Source organism: Tachypleus tridentatus, chromosome 7, assembly GCF_004210375.1.
Source record: "Tachypleus tridentatus isolate NWPU-2018 chromosome 7, ASM421037v1, whole genome shotgun sequence".
Taxonomy (NCBI): domain Eukaryota; kingdom Metazoa; phylum Arthropoda; class Merostomata; order Xiphosura; family Limulidae; genus Tachypleus; species Tachypleus tridentatus.
Genome location: NC_134831.1, coordinates 39,976,545 through 40,001,309, shown reverse-complemented (window position 1 = coordinate 40,001,309; position 24,765 = coordinate 39,976,545). Strand labels below are relative to the sequence as shown.

Sequence of the window (24,765 nt, the reverse complement as noted above, 5' to 3'; positions counted from 1 at the left end):
ATCAACACATAGTGCAATGAAATGTTTAGAATTAACACATGGACAACTCTCCATAGAGATCAACTAAAACACTAATATTTTTCTTACATGTGTAATTTCAAATCTTTATCTTTTCATTTAGTTATTTTTAATTTTCCTCTCAAATTTTGTGTATTATCATTTATGCCCATACATTAATTGATATCAACAGGTCTTTATGAAGGTAATTTGATAGACTTCCTGCAGAGACCTGTTGCCAAAACAAGTTGGAACTTACACAAGCCATATTGTTCAGTACCTTCCAAAATCCAGATGACATGTTAAACTAATAAAAACCATTAAACCATTCAAATATGACTTTTAAAACAAACATTAGTAAGACCTATATACAATTTAATTGTCTTTCTAACTATAGCATATTTGTGTAAGAAACCACAATAAATGGTACAGTTGATCATGCATGACAATTTGAATGACAGTTACATGTACCTCATCAGGTAAGCTGCATGCAAATTTCATATTAACTGTTGGTGGAGTAGGAGTAAGCTGAGCTTTATTTTAATGACTATATATACTTTTGTAAACTAACTAGACGTATCTTGCATATCTCAAGATAAAGTATACAAGGTGAATGAGGCAACAATCAAGGGTTGGAAAATGTATATCTACTTTCCAAACAACCCAGCTGAAAAATTTTGGATTTCATGTGTCAATTAAGTCAAACAAACACATTTAACATGCAGACACTCCTACAGATTTCCAGCTTATGTGGTAAGAAAGAAATGGTGTTAAAGTGTTAAAGTTGAGATTTTTCAAAGCATATGGATCATGTGAAATAAAAACTGCAGTTCAAGTAATTGTTGAATGATTTCCTTTAAAACAAAGTAATTAAAACTTAGATAACATAAAAATTATAACATACATTATAAAGCTAATTTCATTTCATGCATAGATAGTAATGTGGTTTAAGTTTTGTAAGTAACACAGTACCACATGTTGAGAAACTAAAAAATGGTAATGACTATATAAGGTTAAAAAAGACAAAATTTCAAATTATTATAATAATCACGTTACCTTTATCATTCACTCGTATAATTGACATAAGTAAATGCATACCTGTGTTACGAATGATATAATCTAACACCACCAGTCTTTCAAACTGAAGCTGAAACTGCCGCTGAACAACCTCTGGCAGTGGTTCTGATTCAAATCTTCTCAACCAAAACTCTGCATCCTTAAATTCTTCTACAAACAACTGAAAAGACCCCACCTAACCAATACAAGAAAAAAGGTATATTACAGCACAGTTAAAAATATTCTATATATTCAATGTAGAAAACGAAAGTAAATAGGTCCTACCTAACAATGAATTAAGGTTTATTACAATGATTAAATGAAAGAGTAAGAAAGTAACAACTATAATTCAGAGAGTACTTTGTGCTGAAGGTTGAAACACAGATGATTTTTTAAGAGAAAAAGCTAATTGAAGAAAACCATACGTGAAAGAAACAGTCTTCATATACACCATGTTCAACAGGGTTTATAATGATATGGTGAAACTCGAACTATTTTATGTAATGTACTAAACTTCTATCAGCACATACTGTATGTGTGCATATTCTGTACTAGTCATACCTGTCCTGCAGTTATTATACATACTATGTAGTAACTACACCTGTTCTATAGTAAGCATACACATTGTGTAGCAGCTACACTTGTTCTGTAGTCATTGCACACGTTTTGTAGTAGCTACACTTGTTCTTTAGTCATTGCACACGTTTTGTAGTAGCTACACTTGTTCTGTAGTCATTGCACACGTTTTGTAGTAGCTACACTTGTTCTGTAGTCATTGCACACGTTGTGTAGTAGCTACACTTGTTCTGTAGTCATTGCACACGTTGTGTAGTAGCTACACTTGTTCTGTAGTCATTGCACACGTTGTGTAGTAGCTACACTTGTTCTGTAGTCATTGCACACGTTGTGTAGTAGCTACACTTGTTCTGTAGTCATTGCACACGTTGTGTAGTAGCTACACTTGTTCTGTAGTCATTGCACACGTTGTGTAGTAGCTACACTTGTTCTGTAGTCATTGCACACGTTGTGTAGTAGCTACACTTGTTCTGTAGTCATTGCACACGTTGTGTAGTAGCTACACTTGTTCTGTAGTCATTGCACACGTTGTGTAGTAGCTACACTTGTTCTGTAGTCATTGCACACGTTGTGTAGTAGCTACACTTGTTCTGTAGTCATTGTACACGTTGTGTAGTAGCTGCACACCTGTTCTGTAATTATTATATATATTGTGCAGTAGCTGCACACCTGTTCTGTAATTATTATATATATTGTGCAGTAGCTGCACACCTGTTCTGTAATTATTATATATATTGTGTAGTAGATACTTTTGTATTGTGATAAGTATACAGTCTGTAGTGGCTCTATCTTTTGTGTTTAATAGCCAAGCTTCAAAGTTGCAATTCTAGCAGCAACATATGCCATACATTTAGTACAAAGAGACATTATCTATATTTCAACCAGATTAACTTTTTAATTTATCTTAAGAATGAACAATATCTGACTGTTTTCAAATATAGCATCAAAAACCTCAGTCTTGGATTTAAGGGGATAAAACAAAAGAGAACAAATTCTTATATTTTACTTACTAACATAGCATATAATTAAAAAAAAGACATCTGTAGATGTAAGATATTCTAAGATAAATACAACAGATCCACAGTTAATTTGTTCTTTTAGCTGCATGATGCACGCTTCATTGTACATATGCCATAATGGTAGTAGAAAAAAGAAATTATAGATGCTTCATTTAAGTATACATCTTGATGTAATATAAGTCTATACCTTTGGAGGCAAACCTATCCTATGAAAACGTCTTCCAAATTTAGGAAACCTCTCAGAAACATTCTTTTTTGTTCTAGACTTGGCTCGGTCTAAAGCTGTATAGTTAAATGTCTCACTAGCCAGCTTCACAACCTAGAGAAACAATCAGTAATCATGTATTATATACATCTCTATTCAATGTGATTTATTTATAGAAATAATTATATAAATACTTACAGTATAAAACATTACTTCTAACATTCAAGATTGTACATTAATGATACTCTCACTTAATAAGTTAGTATTACTCTGAAATAACTTGTATATTCATAGCCATAGCAACTACTGACAACTTTAATAACATTGACCATGCACTAGAAGCATTCTAAAAGACCTGTACTTGTTTCAGGTGCTATGAGTGACCTTCTCTTACTCTGTTGACTTAAATTTTAGTTATAGCCAATAAAACCACTGGTTACACATACTAGCTCCTTAAATATATGAAAATGTAACATGTATCATCAGCTACGATCCAACACATTAAATTTGGTAAAATGTATTGGCATCACCAGTTATTATCTAACATATTTATTAATGGTAACATATATTGGTATCACTAGGTATGATCTACCACATTAAATATGGTAAAGTGTACTGGTATTACCAATTGTGATGTAACATATTTAGTGTGGAAACATTAGTACCACCAGTTATGATCTAACACATTAAATATGGTGAAGTGTACTGGTATTACGAATTTTGATACAACACATTTAGTATGGTAACATATATTATTAACACCAGGTATGATCTAACACATTAAATATGGTAAAATGTACTGGTATCATCAGTTGTGATGTAACACATTTAGTATGGTAATATATATTAGTCTCATCAGCTGTGATGTAAAGCATTTAATTTGTTAACATTGTTGTTGTCATGTATCCAGAGCCACATCTGAATAAACTTTAAAGCTCATATCTTTATTACTTAGCAATAAATATGATGAATTACAGATAAAAGAGAGACAATGAGAAAAAATGTGATGCATTAGCTAGTAACTACCAGAGATCTGAGATATAACACTTGATCAGGTGAGTATTAACATCGTGTTTTAGTTCTCTAAGGTGGGACATATTAGATTTGGTGTAACATAAATATAATGAGTTCATTACCAGGGATATCAAATGTCCTGTTTAATCAGAAGACACCTTTACCATTATCATATAGAAACATACAGCAAAGTATTAATGAACTTTTCCCATTTATTTCCAAGTGGTATACTAGACAAACCGCCTTTCTTTCAGATAACAGTTTCAAAACCATGTTTATAGCAAAGACTGGCACTGAAAGTTGTTTGTTTTTAGCTATATACTAAACAAAATTACATTTTAATTATTTCATTACTTATCAGAAACTTCAAGTTGAGATAATTTAGAAACCTTGAAAGGGAATATCTTTTATTCATTGTGGCATAAAATTTTACTTAATGGATTAATATCACACTTTACAAGGATAAAATATTAAACTGTGTGTCTCGTAACAATGCTCTATTGAGAGATGTCCCTTGTCAATATTCTAAAAAAGGACATGTAAGCCCCATGGCAGTATTCTAGAAGGGAGTGTGTATGTGCCATGGTAGTGAGTGTTAAAACAATGATATAACAATATTTTTACATTAAAGTAACTCTTATCCTAGAAAAAATGGTCAACCTTCAGACTATAAACAGAGATGGTTGAACAAACATTTGGATTTGCTGAACTAAGTTTAAATAATATCCTTACGTTATGAAGACTTCCATAATTAAATACCACTGTTTTTAGTTCTCACACACTGAAGATTTCCACAATAAAATACCATTGTTTGTTTCTTATAAGTATATTTCCATAATAAAATACCTTTGTTTTTGGAACAATGTTTAGCTGTAGTTTTTGATCCACTAATGAAGCCCCAGCCTCAGACAGATAACCCTGGTTAGGAACTAAACAGCTTCTACCAAAACAGCATGGACAGCAAAGCTTGTGTAACCATTTTGTCCATTTAGGATTCAATCGTCCATATGGTTCCTCATCTTTTGGTTTAAAAACTCCAATGACTTTCTGTTGGGAGAAAATCTACTGGTCAACTTTTAATGAAAACATATGATAAACACATCCAGGAAAAACAAACTTCATCTAATACTTCATATGACAACTTTAGTATAGATTGATTGATTGATTCATTTAGTGTTTTATGGCATAAAGCAGCTAGGCTATCTGTGCCAAACATCCGTTAAAAAGGTAAAAATAAATTAAATGTCGTAAAATACAGAAAAGGAAATGAAGGTAAAACAAAACATCAACTTTAGTATAGGCAGACATGCATTATAAATCAGTGAATGAAGTACAAAATAGCACATTTAAGAAGGAACTTTATATATATATGGTTATTAAAACCTTTTTATCTAAAACACAAAACAAGTAACATTTTGACCTCCTTAGGTCATCAGGTTAAAAACTTCTGAGAAAATAACTGTCATTGATCACATATCATGGGGATGACAGTAATATTAGACATAGCATTGTACATGGCACTGAGTATATTTATTAATCTGTTATATGTATTTGTCAACAATGTAATATTACCTGTGAACACACTTTAGAAAATAATTAATACAGATACCCTGTACCCGTGTAAACTTCAATATAATTCAACCTATATACATTAACAGATTGTTAAATGCATTACCTGTATTTATTACTTTCTTAAATGTGTTTACTTATGACACTACACTATGAAAAAGTTTATGGAAATTAACATTTTCCTACACCAAAAATGTATTTCTGATAAATACTTACCTCCACTCACAAAATAGCCTTCCTTAATTTATGCTGCCCTCTATAGGTGCAATTTTTGGATGTCAATAACCTTGAGGATTCCACCTAGCACACATATATGAGGTATAGCTACATTGTAGCATGGAAAAACCCTTTATCAATAGGGGTAAAATATACCATTTTAGCCCAACTGATTCCCTGTAACCCGTAGAGCATAATCATCACTTTGATATTAAGCAAAAAGAGATGCACTGGAAGTGAGGAGGATGACTGGTATCTATCAAAATACATTTTTGTGTAAGAAATTGTTAACTTTGATATGATGCCTTACTTCTTATTAAATGAAAAGCAGAATCCAACACTGAAAAGGTGAAGGGACCAGTGCAAAGTCACCTAAATGAGCACTGTTCAGAATGGATCTGAAGAAAGCCCACAGAGTGAAATACCTTAACATGGATCACTCATTATGGAAGACTTCATCCCATCTATACTCTGTCATTAACTCAGCTGGAAAAATGCCAGTCCAACCAGTAATAGGATGTGCCAGATTGTATAGAGTAGCTAAGACATGTGAGACCATAACTGATGGATCAACTCCACTCCAATATTTGGCAACAATGGATATTTGTCGTCCACTATATGGTAGGAGGAGGGTTTCAACCAATTTCACCTCAAGCCCAGGGAGCAGACAAGATATGAAAGTTATTTTACAACAACCCAGGCAGGGCAGGGCAGGGCGTGCGTGTAAACGCAGTACACAACCAATATCAGGCCACCCAGAAATCCAACATCCAGGTAAAGGTAGGAAGTGGGAATGAAAACAGTGTGGATTAACTCCAGTTCAAAACCAGGTAGCATCAGGAATTTTCCACTAGTTCTGAATTAGAAAGATGGTCCCTACTAACCACATGTGAGGATTTATGTTGGCTGGCCCTAAGCTGATCCAATACCAGACCACTATGGAACTGATATCCAGGCAGCAGTAGAATAAGGGAAAACCAGACAGAAGAGAGAACAATATGTTGTGGATCTAGCAAGTGCAAAACCAGCTGGCATCAGGAATTTGTTTTCTGGTCCATGGTAAGAGGACAGTATGCACCATCTACACTGACAGAAAACTACTGCCCTACTCTCAACTTAGAGAAAGCAGTCACATTCAAAAGGAAATTTCAATGTTCCATCACACCAACCAGCAGCTAAGAACTATTCAGTAGCAAAGACTCCTATACTCCACTGAAAGAGGGAGAAACAGTGGAATGGAGAGTCTGGAGGAATGCAACACAATAAGACAGTACAATAAGTAACTAAAAAACTATATTCTGAAAAGCAGGCTGGTCCCAGTTTGTTCAAGCAGGACCAAAGGAATGGTCAACAATCCAGATACTGCTCTACTTGTGATAGTTTACAAGCTGGTATGGTGTGATATGGGCCTTACTTATGAAGCAAAATACTGTGAGGAACCCTTTAGTAGTCTTGTGGTACACCTTACATAATCAGTGAGCAATACAGACCTGTAAGGTTGTATGGTATAGATTTTAAAGTTAAGTATACCTGGACCACCCACCACTGAACAGGAACCAGAGCTGTAAAAATAGGCAACTGTATAGGTACAATATATATATAAAGAGTATGCACCCATTCAAAACAAGTAAAGTGAATGTAAAATGATGACAGAAGGAAGTCAGTATCCAGATGGTGTTGAAATGTTCAAAGAAGGTAAGTGGATGTCAACATGCCAGATGGAAAAGAAAAAAAAAAAATTGAAGAAAATGTGGTGGAGAATCCAGAAGAATCTCCATACCAGAAACAGTGCAATGGGTGATCACTAAACCTAATTTAAAAAGCAAGTCAAGCCTGATTTATTTAATTTAAGGAATGTCAGAGATGGGCAGTTGTTCCCTTCTGCTTTACTCAAGAAGTTTATGGGTAAGTATGGTTCAGAACAAACAAGCATATTTATGAAGCAAAGATATTGCAAGGAATAACCTATGGGCAATCTTGAGGAACACACCATCTCTAGCTTATGTGATTGTAATGAACAATTTGCAATTTGTGGCTATGGAAATTATGAAAGTGAAGTCAACATGGGTATATAATGTGGGTTTTAGTACAGAGCAGGATCCTGGTTAAAATACGGGACAGGCCCCTGAAAAATAAGGTACATAAGAGAAGAAAGAAAACTTACCCAGTCAGTTTCACTGAAAAGTAAAGGATGGTGACAGGTATATAACAGTACTCCAACAAAGAAGAGCTAAGTAAAGCAGATAATTAGAGATGAACATGCAAGTTGTAGTCCCAGTGTTCGACAGACAAACTACTTCCAATAGACAAGAGGACTGATATGCAAGGAAAGGGAAGGTATCTCATCAGGATGAAGATATCAAGAATTTATTACTGGAAGAAGGAATAAAAGCCTGATCGAATCACAATCTGAACCCAATGGATAAGGAAAGAAGAGAAAAATAACCAACAAAGGAGTGATGTAAGAGAATAAAATCATGAGAAATGGATTCAATGGAAAGAAGCCTTAAAAGCAGTAAAGCAACCACAGCATGTGCTGAACAGACAAGATTATATGGATCTGACTGAGAATATAGGTGGGAGATGGCATGAAATGAAAAAATCTAAAAGAATATGCCATGAGTCCCTAAAGTGTAGATTAGTAAAATCAACCCAGAAACAAAAGTACATATCAAGCCAAGAAAGCTAGAAAAACCAGATCTGTGGTGGCCAGGAAGGAACAATTAAAAAGACCTGACCAGAAAGAGCAACAGAATGAGAAAAACTATTATTATGAACTGGATTTAATCCTTTCTGAACATAGCTAGAGCCAGGGAAAGTAGATAAAGAACTGGAGACCAAAAACAAAAGAGGAGACCTTGAATCAAAGAAAGGAGCCAAAACTTCATGTGGAAGAGTACCCCAAAAATCTTTGGATTAAGAGGCCACTCCTTGGGAGAAGTGTGTTAGGACTTAAAAGACAATCAGCAATGAAGTCAGAATACCTAGACATGACAATTCAGAAGAAGCACATCAAGTGTGTGGGTTGAAAAAGGGAGAACCATCATCTACCGCAAAGAGAACAAGAATAAGTACCTTCTTGGTGAGTGATATAAGCCACCACCACTGAACAATGGAATGAAATATGATTTGTTACATTTGGAGGAGAGGAAGAGAGTAACCTAAAACTTACTGGATTGCCAGAAGTGCTAGGGTGTTAAGATAATAAGACTTTTTATCTGTAGACCATTGTCTTGAAGCCTTTTACTGATCAAACCATGCTCCCCACCTTTGGAGATGAATATTGGGAAGAAGAAATAACTCACAACAAGGGGAGAAAATGATAAACCTCATATCATGGAGGACATACTCAACCACCACCACATATAGCCAAAGAGGGAAGGATGAAAGTTAAGATGAAAATCTAAAGGAACCATAGCAAGAGACCATGAATTATGCATTATCTATTGAAAAGACTGCAAATGTGCTAGAACCAAAGGAAGAAATGCTTCCATAGAAACTACATCCCCCAATGTATTAGAGCCTTGCTAGTGGTGAGATAATTAACCATAGTGGCTTGGATAACAGAAAAATCCATCAAATGCATTCACAAAAAATGGATGATCACAACAAAGGAGGTGTTTAAAAATGCATTCATCAAATAGCTGAGAACGTGGGGTATGTATCAAGAAAAACTCATCCAACTGGAAAATCCAATAACCCAAGATGGCCCAAGTGAAGTTATTAGTAAAATCCCCTAAAGTGTGCAAGTTAGGTAAAACACAGATTGCCCAACACAAGACATATGGGACTGAAACAAGTCCAAAGGTCAAGGCATAAAACTGATATTGAATCATGTAGTGAAAAAACAAAACAAAACAAAAAAACACCATACAGAGAAATGAAAAATAAGAACATACACCATGGGCATTATCAGTCCAACAGAAACAGCCCATATAAATATGATCAAAAACTATATATTAAAATGGAGATGACCCAAGAAGTGATTGAGGCAGGACCAACTGATCTAAAACTCCAATCGGCATTGAACATACACAGAGAAATTTACTAGTATCACTTACTTGAGAGAAATCTTGGACACCTTATTTCCCCTGCAAATCCACAAGTGAGTAGTGCTCACATTATTGATTGTGAGTCAAGCAAGTATGGGATAGGCCATCTAATTAGAGCACTCTGTGGCCTGTCAAGAGCCAAGTTGTAAAGCAGCATGTAGACTTTGGCCTATTCAAAACTCAAAGTAGAAACATTTCCATTGAATGTATGGGAAATTGGTGGTTTACCAGTACTTAACTAACCAGTTTGATTAGATGATTGATAAAATTAATATTACAAGGTGTTTATTTTATTATCAGTGAAAACTCAATATAAAAAGCGTGTGCACGTTTTTTCACTCCCTTGTCTTTTGTTAAACAACTGTCCAGATCATGTGACAAAGTACAGAGGTAAAAAACCTCCATTTTGCATCCTATAATATTATTAGAAATTTGCTATTTGTTCACTCTGTACTATTATTCAAGATCCTACTATCATTCAAAAGTGTATATTATGTGTATTTTTTCTTGGGAGAAGTTCACAGCTTTAGAGTTTGATTCTCAAATGGGTCTGTGACTCAAAAAATATTAAGAAAAACTAGCCCAAACTGTATTTCATGAACTACACTCTGCATTACATAATCATGAAAAGGCTATTATCATTCAGTGGCATGCTAGGAACATGTCTCAGTTTAGCCAACAAACCCTGCTTTGTTAATAGAAAAAAAAAACACAATATAATTCATTTAACAAAACTTTCATTACACAATTTTGTAACCAAAGAATCGAGACACAGCATCAGTCTACTAACAGTAGGCTATCAAATAACACGTAAAAACAAAATGAGAAGAAACAAAAATATATAAAAACATTTTACCAGATATACAGGGTTTTTGTAAACTACAAAATAAAGGAAACTAGTGATAAAGGCTTTGAGGAGACCTTATTAAAAAAGAAATGTGAATGCTAAATATTCAAGACAAATAGGTTTAACAGAGAAAAAGAGATGGCTGAAAACAATGGATAACATGGTACACTAAGAATAAGGAAAAAATTAACAGTAAATGTTAGAAACATGAAAATTGTAAGTTTATGTAAGAAATAAAAAACTTTGATTAAAAAAATTAAAATATTGGGTTAAAAAGAATATTAAAAAATAAAATGAAAAAATGGTAGGTGAAATTAAGATTTCATTAAGAACATTAAGGATAAAAATAATGTTAAAATAGGAATTAGATCTGGATCTTAAAACTTACATTAAGTGCAAATCTTACAACACCGATGCAATGTACCTTAAAATTTGAAAATGTGAAACTTGTACAGGTAAAGAAAAATTTTCAAAAAGGGAAATAAATGAAGGGATGGCTGATATCAAACCCTCAAGCATAGGCAAGAATTAACATATAGCAACATATATAACTATTAAATCACAATTATCTTGTTTTTATCTGTTATTATTCTACTACACTTACCTGTTATGCAATGATAATACAAATGCCATCATACTATCTTTTTTGTCTTGTTTTTGAGGACTGGTATTATCTAACATATTTACTTCATTTTTAATATTTTTTGTTGGTTTCTTGAATACAATGTTTTAATAGACATAAGAATGTTTTATTAATTACCAAGTTCTAAGTTCATTGAGGCTAGAACTGTAATATTTATTGTTTACCTATTACTAGCTGGTAATTCCTATTTAACCTTGTATTTAAAAGTTATAAAAGAACACAAAATGTGTAAGAAAGCTAACTTCCAGGGGCAATAACAGCATCTTCTATACTAGAACTAGATTTCTGTAATTAGTACTAGTTTTTAAAAATACTGACAAAGGCATAGGCTCAATTTGAAACTATGTTACCTCAGTGAAATTGGTTGAAACCACTGTTTTAGTTTTTCAGTTATCATGTAATAAAATTAAGTAGAACAAAGAAGAAGAAATTAAAACTTTTTGCTATGATATTTACAGACTTTCTCAGAACTTGTGACTTACCCATTACCTCGATATTGTTATAAAAGGTAACACTGTATATTAGTGTAAAGTTCTAGTGACCTATTGAAGAGATAATTAAAATACCATTTTGATGAACAATCTCTGCCATCCCTATATAGGCAGAGCTGCCACCTCCTTTACTAAGAATAAATCTCACAGCATTAATGTAAGTTACTCTAAACCTCTGAGAATGTAAAACTTAAGATTAAACCTGACAGCAATGATGTCATTATTCTAAAAAACAAGAGCAGATATAAGAGTATATTGAGAAATTTTGCCATAAAATCTTAAAGATGTTTAACAAAGAATTAAAGCAAGCTTTTGTTGCTTAAATACCTCTTGAAAACAGAAAGATTCGTGATGATTGCAAGATTACCAGTACAAGTTACTTTTCAATTAGTAAATGTTCTAAAATAGGGATCTGGAAACTATAAATTTATCTTCTGTTATTAATAAGAGTTGAAAATATATAAATAATTTCAACAACAAGCATTTTATAATAAACTCCACATGATTTCCTAAATTTGTTTTTATAGATAAAGATACAAGAAGTAAAATACACAAGTAGTAGGTGAAAAGTGTTAGATGGATAAAAAACTGTTTTGGTGGTAAATCGAGACTGAAAGAGTGTAGATTGTGGTGCCCTTTTTGGTACCTTTGCTCTTTATAACAATGTTTTTGATGATTTCTTGTATAATAACATTTCAAAAATGCAAAGGTTTAAAATTAATTTGCAAAAAGCTGGTCAAGTAATTATTCATGAGGACTGTGGCTATAAGTTATAACACAGAAAACAAACAGGACTTCCACTGGAAAAATATAGTGGGTTAATGTAATTAGAGCTTTAATTTTAAAACCTGAAAATACTAAAAACTGATACTTTTGATAGAAGTGAATTTAAAGCATCAGTTTATATTGATATCCCACTAATTGTGCTTTTAAGTGCAAATACTTATTTAAAGTTAATAAGTCAAATTCATATCAGTTTTATTTACAAATTCCACTTCAGGTTTAGTAATAGCCTAGGCCTAGTCTACCTACTGAAGACATTTGATTATATCCAAGTGTCAAAAGCCAGTGATAATTAGTTCAAAATCAACATTGTTCTTGTAAAATTCATTATAATTCTTAACCTTATTATTTGAATTTGACATACAAATAAGTTCTATAAGTTAAAAATAAAAGAACATTTTTCTTAAGCCTAACGCGAAACGATAAACTATGCCTTGATTTAACGTAACCAGATTGTACGTTATTAGGTAGCGATTTATATTATTGCTTTTAAGAAAAGGTTTAAAGTATTTTTAATAGTAATCTTATGAGTCATGGTATGACAAATAAACTCACTGATCCATCAGAATTCCTAACAAAGTAGCTACCACTTGATCCTTGGTAAATTCTTTCTGGGAAAATATTATTTTCTATAGCAATTTCTGCTTCCCTAATAATGTTTGTAAAATTTGGATCATCAGGAAAACTGTTTAAATCACAACTAAATTCAAGTTCCATTCGACTTCGACTTAGAAGTGGTTGGCTTTCTCGAGAACTTTGTTGTTGAGACGATGAATCAGAAACACTGAGAGTATTTCCCGATGGCCCAAATGTTACGTCAGGTAAGTTGCTAAGTTCTTCGATGTCAGACACTGCTGCCCCTGGAAACGATTTCAACAGCGTACTGGTACCTTCCTGACTGTGGTTCATTGGGTGGAATTGACGTAAGTAGTTTAGATTTCTGCCGCCTGGCCTAATTCTGCACGCGTATTCGCTAGGGGCTATTACCTATATATGTTCCTGGGTTTTAGGGTAATGTTATGAACAACACATCTACCTTCTAGCAAAATCAATGTTTATTTTTCATAAACTTCGTACATGAAAAATATTCCTAACAGATGTATTTAACTCGCGGACGCAGATGCTTGTCTCGTGACCATTCACATCTGTAAACTAATGAGCGCCATCTGGCACATGATAATATTAACTAATTCTTAATTTTCTTTCTTTGTGCAGCTACCAACGTTGTTTGTAAAATGTATCTTCCAACCTTCCTTTAATTATTAAAAGATGAATAATTACAATAGTAACTTTTGAAGTAATTCACACCGATCTAAGTGAAATAAAAAACACTTTCATTGCAAACTACAACTATAAGGGACCTATCGAATATTTACTTAACTGAAACTTTATTAGCTTCACTAACATAGTACAGTGTACTTAATTTCTTGCTATATCAGCGTTGTCATAAGGATGCATAAACCGTAATAAAAAGTAATCACTTTTAGTCTACTTACATTTTCAATATGTATATCTATTTACATGCATATATATTGAAAAGACTTGATAAACTGCAGTATTGGATCACTCAAAATGTCAATGTAACAAATCTTTATAGCTTTTGCCACCTATTGACGAATTGAAAACTAGAAAATGAACGCATAAGACTCCTAGGTCAGCGGAAACTTTATATCTGTGCTTTCAAACATTGACATAATTCTTGTGTAGCATTACCCAACGTAATCTAATATAATAAAACATTCTTATTTCAAACATTTTTTGTGGTAGTATTTTTTGGTTTTTGAATTTCGCACAAAGCATCTCGAGGGCTATCTGTGCTAGCCATCCCTAGTTTAGCAGTGTAAGACTAGAGGGAAGGCAGCTAGTCGTCACCACCCACCGCCAACTCTTGGGCTACTCTTTTACCAACGAATAGTGGGATTTACCGTTGCATTATAACGCCCCCATGACTGAAAGGGCGAGCATATTTGGCGCGACAGGGATGCGAACCCGCGACCCTCAGATTACGAGTCGCACGCCTTAACACGCTTGGCCATGCCGAGCCTTGTGTGGTAAAATGTGAAATCATTATTAGGCCTAAAATCATTTACTGTTATATGAGTATAAATATACTCCTTCTAGAGAAATCTGTGATCAGTGCAAAATTGATACAAAAATATTTAAAATAAAACTAGTTTGATAGACTATTTTTTAATTATTTTAAATCCACTCTGTTATAACTTAACAATTATGTTAAAATGTCGATTTTTCTCAATGTGATGGAAAACAAATGACAGAACCAATTGCAAAAATTTCTTTGCCAACTTGCGTATTTCAGTAAAATAAAAAATAAAAGGATCACGAGGCATTTTTTTTATATTTGCCAAATGATAATAATTTAAACCGATTTTGAGGAATTTAACTCTTATCAGAAAAATCTCATTGAGCTCAAACCATTTTTTTATTTTTTTTAAGAAACTGTTTAATATCAGCAAAGAGGCTGTCAGGTTAGTAGCAGGTTACGCAGTCTCTTCAACCGGGTGATTTGATAAAGCAGAAGTAATTACTATTCATAAATGAAATGTAAACGAGAAACTGGACATGATGAAAACTGACAATAAAGATTTTTTGTTTGTACTCGCTTTTCGTTATTTATATATATATATATATATATTTGTTTCGCATTTTCAATCGTACTTTATTGTTAGTTTCCACAAAAGTGTAGCAAAAAACAGCTAATCCTTTTGACAAATAATCTGATAGGTTGTGTATATAAGTATCTTCAAAAGTAGGAGAATTACTTACTGACAAGATCACAGCATATTAACAAATGTTTTACAGATTGTGGGGGTATACTCAGGCGACAAATAGAAAGAGAGAAAAGGTTTCAAAAGGCGGCATTATGGTTAAGGAAACAACAGTCAGAATATCGAAGATTTACCAGAATATCGGGATAAGTTTGTTTTTTGAATTTCGCTCAAAGCTACTCGAGGGCTTTCTGCGCTAGGCATCTCTAATTTAGCAGTGTAAGAGTAGAGAGAAGGTAACTAATCATAACCACCCACCACCAACTGTTGGGCTACTCTTTTATCAACGAATAGTGGAATTGACCATAATATTATAATGCCCCCATGGCCGAAAGGATGAGCATGTTTGGTGTGACGGGGATTTGAACCCGCAACCCTCATATTACGAGTCGAACGCCTTAACCCACCTGGCCACGCCGGGCCTGCGTGTATGGTCTCACGTGCTTAAATATTACATCAGGAAATTCGTGATTACTAAATAACGCAAATAAATCAATTAGCTTATATTTATAATTTCTAACTATAGAGGGCAGAAAAGTAACACTATTATTCTGTAGACGAGCTTATTTCCTGTGACGCAGTTTGTTTAAATATAATTAGTGGACGGAGTGGCCAGTACCTAACACTCTATAAGAAATTACAATAACGTAACAAATGACCTTCATTTCTTATTCGTACCTTTTCAACTCACTTGGGTAATCGTCAAGAAAACAATAGTTTCGTGTAGATGAATGTTCACAGTGACTGTTTTCACCTGAGAGTTTGTAAAAGATAGGTTAATTGGTTGGTTGTTTAGCATGCCATGGTGCAAAGCAATTAGGCTATCTGCGCCAAACAACTGATAAAAACATTAAGAGTGAAGTAAGTTTATTAAAATTCGTAAAAAGGAGTCATGTTAAAACAAAACGAAATTTAATTTTTGAATTATAAACTTAAATAGCGTTAAAAAGGCCAATAGCCTTTAAAAACTAAACACATTTGTAAGGTGGACAGTGTTACAATCGACAATGACACTGTCCAGCGTCAAGGTTAAATACTGGGACAAAACATGTCTAAAATGGTGCCGTCCTTGAGAGTCGTAACGACGGAAGGACAGTAAAATGTGGACTATTGTGACTTGAGTGTCACACAGACAACACATTGTTGCCTCAGTCCCAGATAAAAGAAAGGGATAAGTTGAAAAACTGTGACCAATGTGTAGTCTAGTTAGGACAACTTCTTATTTCCGATCCTTATGTAAACAAGACGGCCAAAATCCAATAGAGGATTTTATCTGGAAAAGCTTGGTTTCATGTTGCTTACTCCAAATCGACTGCCAATTGGAACAGAGCCGAGCCTTGAATACAGGACCATAGTCCATGTATGGAACACGCACAACAGTGATAGCGCCAGAGCAGATAGATTTAGCTGCGGTGTTAACGAGCTCGTTCCCGTGAATACCAAAGTGGTCTGGGATCCAGAAGAATTGGATGAAAGTAGATGTTAAAGAGAAATGGGTCAGCCAGTTTTGAATATTGGCGACAACAGAGCGAGAACTAACATTTGACCCATATCTGCTTGATGTGTGGAATAAAGGCCAGCTTATAGTCAAAGATAAGCCGAAAGAACTTTGCTCCACGGATCACGGAAAGCATAACTTCACTGACACGGAGTTCAGGATCCAGGTGAATACCCCATTGGTGGCAAAAGTGCATGCAAACGATTTAAGAAAGATAGAAGTTAAAACCATTTGCTGTGGTCCACTTCAATAAACGATTGAAGGCTGTCTAGTTGCCCCTCAATAAACCTCATATTTAATGACTGAAATGAGATGTGGAAGTTGTTGACATAAATCTTATTTGCAACAGTGTGGCACTTAAGACACAGCTCTCAGGGACTCCAAGTTCCTGTAGGAAATAACGGGAAAGTGTCGAACCCACACAAACATGGAATCGCCTGTCCATTAAAAATGCTTAATAAAAATGGGCAAATGGCCATGCAACCCATACAAGTGGAGGTCTCACAAAATGCCATACCTCCACGTAGTACTATAAGCCTTCTTAAGGTCAAATAATACTGCTACAAATTGTTGTTGCAAGAGAAAGGCTTCTCTGATCGACGTTTTAAGTCGAATCAGGTGGTTCATGTTAGAGTGCTGTCGTTGGAACCCACACTGTGTGAGCGAGAGGAGGTTGTTTGATTCGAGGAACCAAACAAGACGAACACTAACTATCCTCTTGAGGACCTAACAGAGACAGCTAGACAATGCAATTGGACGGTAGTTTGAAGGTATCTTGGAGGTATCTTGAGATCCTAACCAGGCTTAGAGAAAGGTTTGACAATAGCCTGGCGCCATACATCAGGAAAACCTTTTTCCTGCCAGATCCAGTTTAAAACAACCAGAATAAGAGCAAGAGAAGCAGGAGATAGATGGCGCAGCATCTTGTAGTGTATATCATCAGGTCTGACCAGTGAACTGCCAGACCAATGAAGAGTCAGTTTGAGTTCAACCAGTGTAAAGGGGCGATTATAGTCATAGAGATGATCAAACTGAAAGGAAAGAGGCGATAGAGGCCAAGCCTTGATGGCTGAAAAGGTGGAGGATGAAGCAGAAGTGTTAGATACCCAGCGAAAACTGTCATCGAGAGTATTGGCGATGCTCTGGGCATCAGCTACTTCCTGGCCATCAGAGAGAAAGATCGAAAGGGGAACAGAATTATGCTGCCTACTGACCTTCTGAATCTTGTCCCATATGACTTTGTAACTGGCGGTAGACGGCACGCTGGTTGGGAATTTAATCGAAGATTCCTTCTGGCTTTGACGTCTTACTTGCCAAGCACGTGCATGGGCCTGCTGAAAAGCGATGCAGTTCAAAAGTGTGGGACACCTACGAAAGGTATCCCAGGTCTGCTTTTGAGCCTTCTGTGCCATGTGGCAGGCAGGATACCACCATGAACGAGGATACCATAGAAAACGTGTTGAGGTTTCAGAAATACGTTGAGCAGCTGCCTCAATAATACAGTCAGTTACTGCTGCCATGCAATCATCTATTGATCGCTTACAGACAATGGCAGGATCAAGTTTCGCGAGAGCAGTGAAAGAGGGCCAGTTGGCTTGATCCAGCTTCCACTGGGGCACACGGGTTGAGTGACATTGACAATGGCCAGTCTCTCTCACAATGATAAGAAAATAGTCACTGACTCGTTACTGTCAACCCTCCATGAAAATAGGGAAAATAGTGAAGGGGAGCAAATTGAGAGGTCAATAGCAGTAAAAGACTGGCTAAGTGCATAAAAATAAGTATAAGAATGAGTATTGAAGAGAGAAATGTTGTGACCTGAGAGCATATGGTCTATGAAGTGACTCTTTCCATCAATATCAGGCCTTCCCCAGAGAGAATTATGTCCATTAAAGTCCCCCAGAATTAAATAGGGAGATGCCAACTGTTCAACGAGAGCATCGAGGTCTGATTGATCATAGATCTCTTCAGCAGAAAGGTAGAGAGAACAAACAGTGATGGTACAACCCAAGGAAACACGGATGGCTAAAGCCTCCAATAGTGTGTGGAGTGATTAAACTGAAAGTTTACACATGAAAACAATAAATTGATAAAAATAGGAATATGTAGATATTTTATTATTTATTGAAAACAACAGTTTGACTCCGTATCAAAACATTATATGAAAGGGCACCACAGAAAAGTTTTCAAATTTTTACTAAGTTGGTAACACAGTATAAAACATTCTCGAAGACAGTTTTATACGTAACAAGATAACTAAGTTGTGGATCAACAAGTAATCCACTTTGTTGAAATGGCACTTGTTTTATTTTGCTGTTTACAAGAACATCTAGAGATTCAACAAGGTAACTAAGTTGTGGATCAATAAATAATCCACTTTGTTGAACTGGCACTTGTTTTATTTTGCTCTTTACAAGAACATCTAGAGATTCAACAAGGTAACTAAGTTGTGAATCAATAAATAATCCACTTTGTTGAACTGTCACTTGTTTTATTTTGTTGTTCACAAAAACATCTGGAGATTCAATAAGGTAACTTTGTGTTTCTTCTAGTTGATAATAAACTTCACCAGTGGTAATTACCAACCAAAAAGCATCATATGTGATGTCAGGTGTGTGCTAATTCCTGTTTTCGCATCATTTTCTGAACTTGTCGAATCTTTCTTACGGACATGTGATTTAACAACAGCATGTATTTTTACAAACCTGATTTCATTATATTTGTTTTTTAGTACAGAAAACTGAAATAACCCTTCACATTTTAGACATCTGTAAATATATATATTTAAAGTAACCTGGAGAGTCCAAAATTTTAGCAATTTAAATGACTTTTGTCAATTAATTTGTTAAATTAAACAAAAAATTGAAATATATTTTGATTGCAAGTGTAATTTATAAAACTGAAATGTGGCAGAAATGGTATTATATTTTTGATTCTTTTATTAATGTTTTTCAGTGTCATGCTATTTACTTGTATTCATCTAGGAGTATTATTTCTTTGACTAAATCTTTAATATTTATAAAGTTTTTTGTTTGTTTTTTTCTAATCGTGACAATCTTTCATTTTTGGATGGGTTGGGATATCCTTGTTGAATAATAAGTTTTGACAAATTACAGTTATCTAAATGACAATTAATATCGATCAAATTCTCATCTGAAAGAATTGTCCTTACCAAGATATTGTTATCACTGAAAGAAACAACAACAACCAAACATGCGAACATCACAGCAAACAATAATACTTTTATTTTTTCAGTTTCATCAGTCGTACTGCGGTCAATTTACGAATGCTAAAATCTGGGATTCGGTTCCCCGCAGTAGATATAGCATATAGTCCAACGTGTCTTTGCTTCAAACAAACTTATATTTTTTAGAAATAAATTTTTAAAATACACACACACATACAAATATACATAATTTTTAGGAATCACAAATAAACTAATAATAAAAACATATTTTACAATAAATCACAAGCATGTTCTCTCATTAAAAATATATATATATTACGAGTTAGAAACTAATTAAACGTACTTATTCATAAACAGTGACTTCTTTTTTGACAACTTTAAAATGTAGAAATGAGTCATTGAACTTACTGTATAATATAGTGATATCAGTTAACCGAATTAATTTGTTTGTGAGGTGTTATAAAAACTGAAAATTGAATTTTTTACAAATTCTTGAAACATATAAATTGGGTAATGACAATAATGTTTATCCAGTGTTATTTTTGAGTTAGGATTTTATCTGCTTCAGGTTTCTTCTTCCTTGCTAAAGTTAGTTGATGTTTCTTACAGTTTTTTTCTTTCTGCTTGGTAAATTTTTTTTTTTGTTGCTTTTTTTTTAAACTATGGTTAAATTTATTTGAATTTCACACAATACCACACGAGGGCTATCTGCTCTAGCTGTCCCTAATTTAGCAGTGAAAGTTTGTTTGTTTGTTTTTAATTTCAAGCAAAGCTATTCGAGAGCTGTTTGCACTAGCTGTCCCTAACTTAGCAGTGTAAGACTAGAGGGAAGCCAACTATTCATCACCACCAACCCCCAACTCTTTCACCAACGAATAATGAGATTGATTGTACATTATAACCTCCCTACGACTGAAAGGACGAACATGTTTGGTGGAATGGGGATTCGAATCCATGATCCACAGATTGCGATGCAAACGCCCTAACCCCCTGGCCATGGCAGGCCGTGATTAGTTTTATAGGGATCTTGCAGTGACGTAATAAAAGATATTTGGCCTATAGTTTATTTCACCATATTGTTCATCTAGTGCTCACATTAATTGACTTTACGCAACGAAAGCAGCCAATTTAGACTTCCAGAATATAAGACAATCAATAAACCCAAGTGTCCTTCTATTCCATTAATACCTCTTGTAGCAAGTACATCCACCTAACTGACCCATTATCTCTGTCATTGAACTTTACCAATCGTCTCCTATTAAACCTGATACAAATTTCTTACGATCAATAACCCAACGCTATTGTAATATATCTTAATTTTAAACACACTGACCTAAATTGTAGAATAACTAACATCAATGAAAATATACTGGAACAGTTCACATAACTCGATAATAAGTAAGTTTTAATTCTGACCTCATGACACATACCGAAGGATCACAAGATGTCTTTGACCTCGTAGTGTTCACACACTTAACTTTCAAGTTCACGACGTTATTGTCCGTGACTACAGTCCTATTTCATTTACGTTACAACACAATATTAATATCTTCTACAACCAACTGACCAACGTTTTTTATTTCTCCCATATCGATCCGATTACATTAAATACTAATATCAGCAAACGCCTGCCTGACCTTAGACATATTGCCAGTAACAAATTCAATATATATATATATATGTGTGTGAAAACGGCTGATTTGGGATGAGAAAATTTTTATGTAGTGGCGCGAACAACGTTTCGTCATTCTTCGGTCATCGTCAGGTTCACAAAGAAAGAAAGATGTAACTGACCCATAGCTGACCACATGTTTGAAGGGGGTTGTGTAACTGAGTGTAACATATATATTTTTCTCTACAAGTGGGTTTCTCGTCATCACTGATTATTATTTCAAATTCAATATATATAATTACCCGACTGAGATATTTTCAGCCATTATCCAAACAATATAAATAGAATTGTTTGTTTGTTTTGGAATTTCGCACAAAGCTACTCGAGGGCTATCTGTGCTAGCCGTCCCTAATTTAGCAGTGTAAGACTAGAGGAAAGGCAGCTAGTCATCACCACCCACCGCCAACTCTTGGGCTACTCTTTTACCAACGAATAGTGGGATTGACCGTCACATTATACACCCTCACGGCTGGGAGGGCGAGCATGTTTAGCGCGACGCGGGCACGAACCCGTGACCCTCGGATTACGAGTCGCACGCCTTACGCGCTTGGCCATGCCAGGCCATATAAATAGAAGACAACCGAGACGTAATTTCATATGTAAAAGAAATGGCGAACTTAAAACGCTAATAAACGCCAAAACTAATCGTATCAAAATATTAATATCACAACAGCAACAAGAAAAAACTGGAAAAGATTCTGAAGCAAAGTCATATGATTTATTATCAACAAAACTAATTATTAAATAAAATAAAACTGCTACAAGCGACAAAGAACAGTACGAACCACTTGCCCAATAATTTCAAAAATACGTTCACAACCCCTGGACATATTTGATTAATATTAACAAACAAACAAAAAACAATTGTCTCTTCACACCCACCTTTTCACTGTCGATACCACTAAACTAGCAATTATTTCACTAGACCTGTAATCCCAGCAGAGATCAAGTTCAACCTGAAGAAAATAAAACCTAAACTTCCCGGTGAAGACGGAATAAACGATATGGTCCTTCAAAATCTCAAAGATTCTACTCTTAATTATTCAGTAACAGTATAGAATTTATCACTCCAATCAGGTTACTATCCCACACTATTGAAATCTGCAGTTATTAGCGTAATCACTAGAAAGAATGAGTGATTCAAGCAATTACAGGCCCATTAAATTTACTTAAGACATTACGGTAATTAATGGAAAAACTGGCAACTAACTACTTATATCTATATCTAGAACCAAATAACGTCTTAAATAATACCCAAAAACTAACAAATTTCTAGACATCTTGTGAGACTCGTTGAATCAAATTACAGGGAAGTTAATAAACAATAGATCACAGTTACTAGTTTTTAGACTTACAAAAAGTCTATTACTTTATGTGGCAAAATTCCCTATGATATAAATTAACTCATAACTAAATACTCACATTTATCACACGATGGATATCTAGCTTGTTACACATCGACAGAACCTTTACAATTAATGCCGGAGTGCATCGAGGTTATGTATTAATTCTTACTGTTCACAAACTATTTATTAATGAAATTTATTTTCCTCACTAATTCAAAACACCAGCGTCTCAATGTGGAGACGATATTGCTATCTGGGGCTCTTCTACTAATCCGCGTGTTGAAACAACAGAGTTTAAACTTCATTAAATGCAGTATCTAAATGATGCAATAACCATCGTTGTGGACATCAGCACTTTTAAATCTGTTAATTTTCTTGGAATAACACTAAATCAGTCACTAAACTGGACCCTACACCTGAACAATGTCATAAGTAATGCAACTAACAAAATCAGCTATCTAAGTCACTCAGGTCGGTTGGTTAGTTAGGTGTTTTATGGAACAAAACAACTAGGCTATCTGCGCCAAGTCGCTTAGGAGGAATCAACAAAGGCTGTATTAGTAAAACAGTAATAACCACTATTTATAAAACATACATAAAACCTCTCTCTGAATATAGTAACGCTGTTCTCTGTCATATGTCAAACTACCAAATGAATAGAATTCAAAACCTCCAAAATCAAACAGCTTACATATTACCCGACTTCCCCTTCCCCCGTATAATTTATTAAATTTCAAGATTTACCACAAATTCAAGGTGGAATATTTAATAAACACGTCGACACCAAACATAACTCACTAACCCATACATTTTCACAACTGTTCCACACCCCATCACATGTCAACGCTGTGCATCTCGCATTAATATAATTAATTAGCACTAATATCTAATGAGGCCTGGCATGGCCAAGCACGTAAGGCGTGCGACTCGTAATCCGAGGGTCGCGGGTTCGCGCCCGCGTCGCGCCAAACATCCTCGCACTCCCAGCCGTGGGGTCAATCCCACTATTCGTTGGTAAAAGAGTAGCCCAAGAGTTGGCGGTGGGTGGTGATGACTAGCTGCCTTCCTTCTAGTCTTACACTGCTAAATTAGGGACGGCTAGCACAGATAGCCCTCGAGTAGCTTTGTGCGAAATTCCAAAAACAACAACTTACACTGCTAAATTAGGGACGGCTCGGTGCAGTGAGCTAATAACCTACTCACTTAAATACTTGTTGAAGAATCCGCAAGCGATTGCGGCCTTATGTTCCTAGATGGAATCTAATGGTGATAACAAACTAACTAATATCTAACCATACGCAGCTCTACAAACTAGTAGGAAACAAACACTTATTCCGATGTTTACTAAATCATGTTGTTTATTTTAGTATTTGGGTACTTCGAGTAAACCATTCGACTCTTGTCTAGAGAAAAGTGGTTTTCTCTGGGTGCTCCTGTTTCGCCCACGACAAAATCCTTACACAATGAATTTTTTAAATCCCTGATATAATAATGACCATAATTAGACTTTTTGGTTATTTACCTATTCATAAGACCCTACGCTTATTTTAATTCATTCTCAACTTAATAACCTGGTTCCAGTACTTCTTCTTTTCACTTTTATTCAAATTATAAAAGGTTATTATCAATTATTTTAATAATCACGAACATTCTGTCAAAAAAATAAAAAGCACCAATGGTTTAGCAATTTTCTTTGGACGTGGCTTTGGGTTACTTTCCTAGTCACCGTCACCTATCCATTACTACCTAACTACTTTGAGATTATAAATTTTACCAGATTTTGCTGACTCAGTTAATAACATTGATTT

At 34.7% G+C, this 24,765-nt stretch overlaps 1 protein-coding gene across 1 annotated transcript in view; it reads right to left on the bottom strand.

Moving 5' to 3' along the window:
- Positions 1-13,641, bottom strand: part of Pi4KIIalpha (phosphatidylinositol 4-kinase II alpha) — a 34,954-nt gene extending 21,313 nt beyond the window's left edge. Inside the window, exons 1-4 of the mRNA XM_076511234.1 lie at positions 13,024-13,641; positions 4,714-4,914; positions 2,836-2,967; positions 1,096-1,249 (exon numbers count right to left, since the gene is read on the bottom strand). Of these exons, the coding sequence (XP_076367349.1) occupies positions 1,096-1,249; positions 2,836-2,967; positions 4,714-4,914; positions 13,024-13,377 (841 nt within the window). The 5' untranslated portion in view covers positions 13,378-13,641. The remainder of the gene's footprint in view (positions 1-1,095; positions 1,250-2,835; positions 2,968-4,713; positions 4,915-13,023) is intronic.
- Between the last annotated feature and the right edge of the window lie 11,124 nt (positions 13,642-24,765).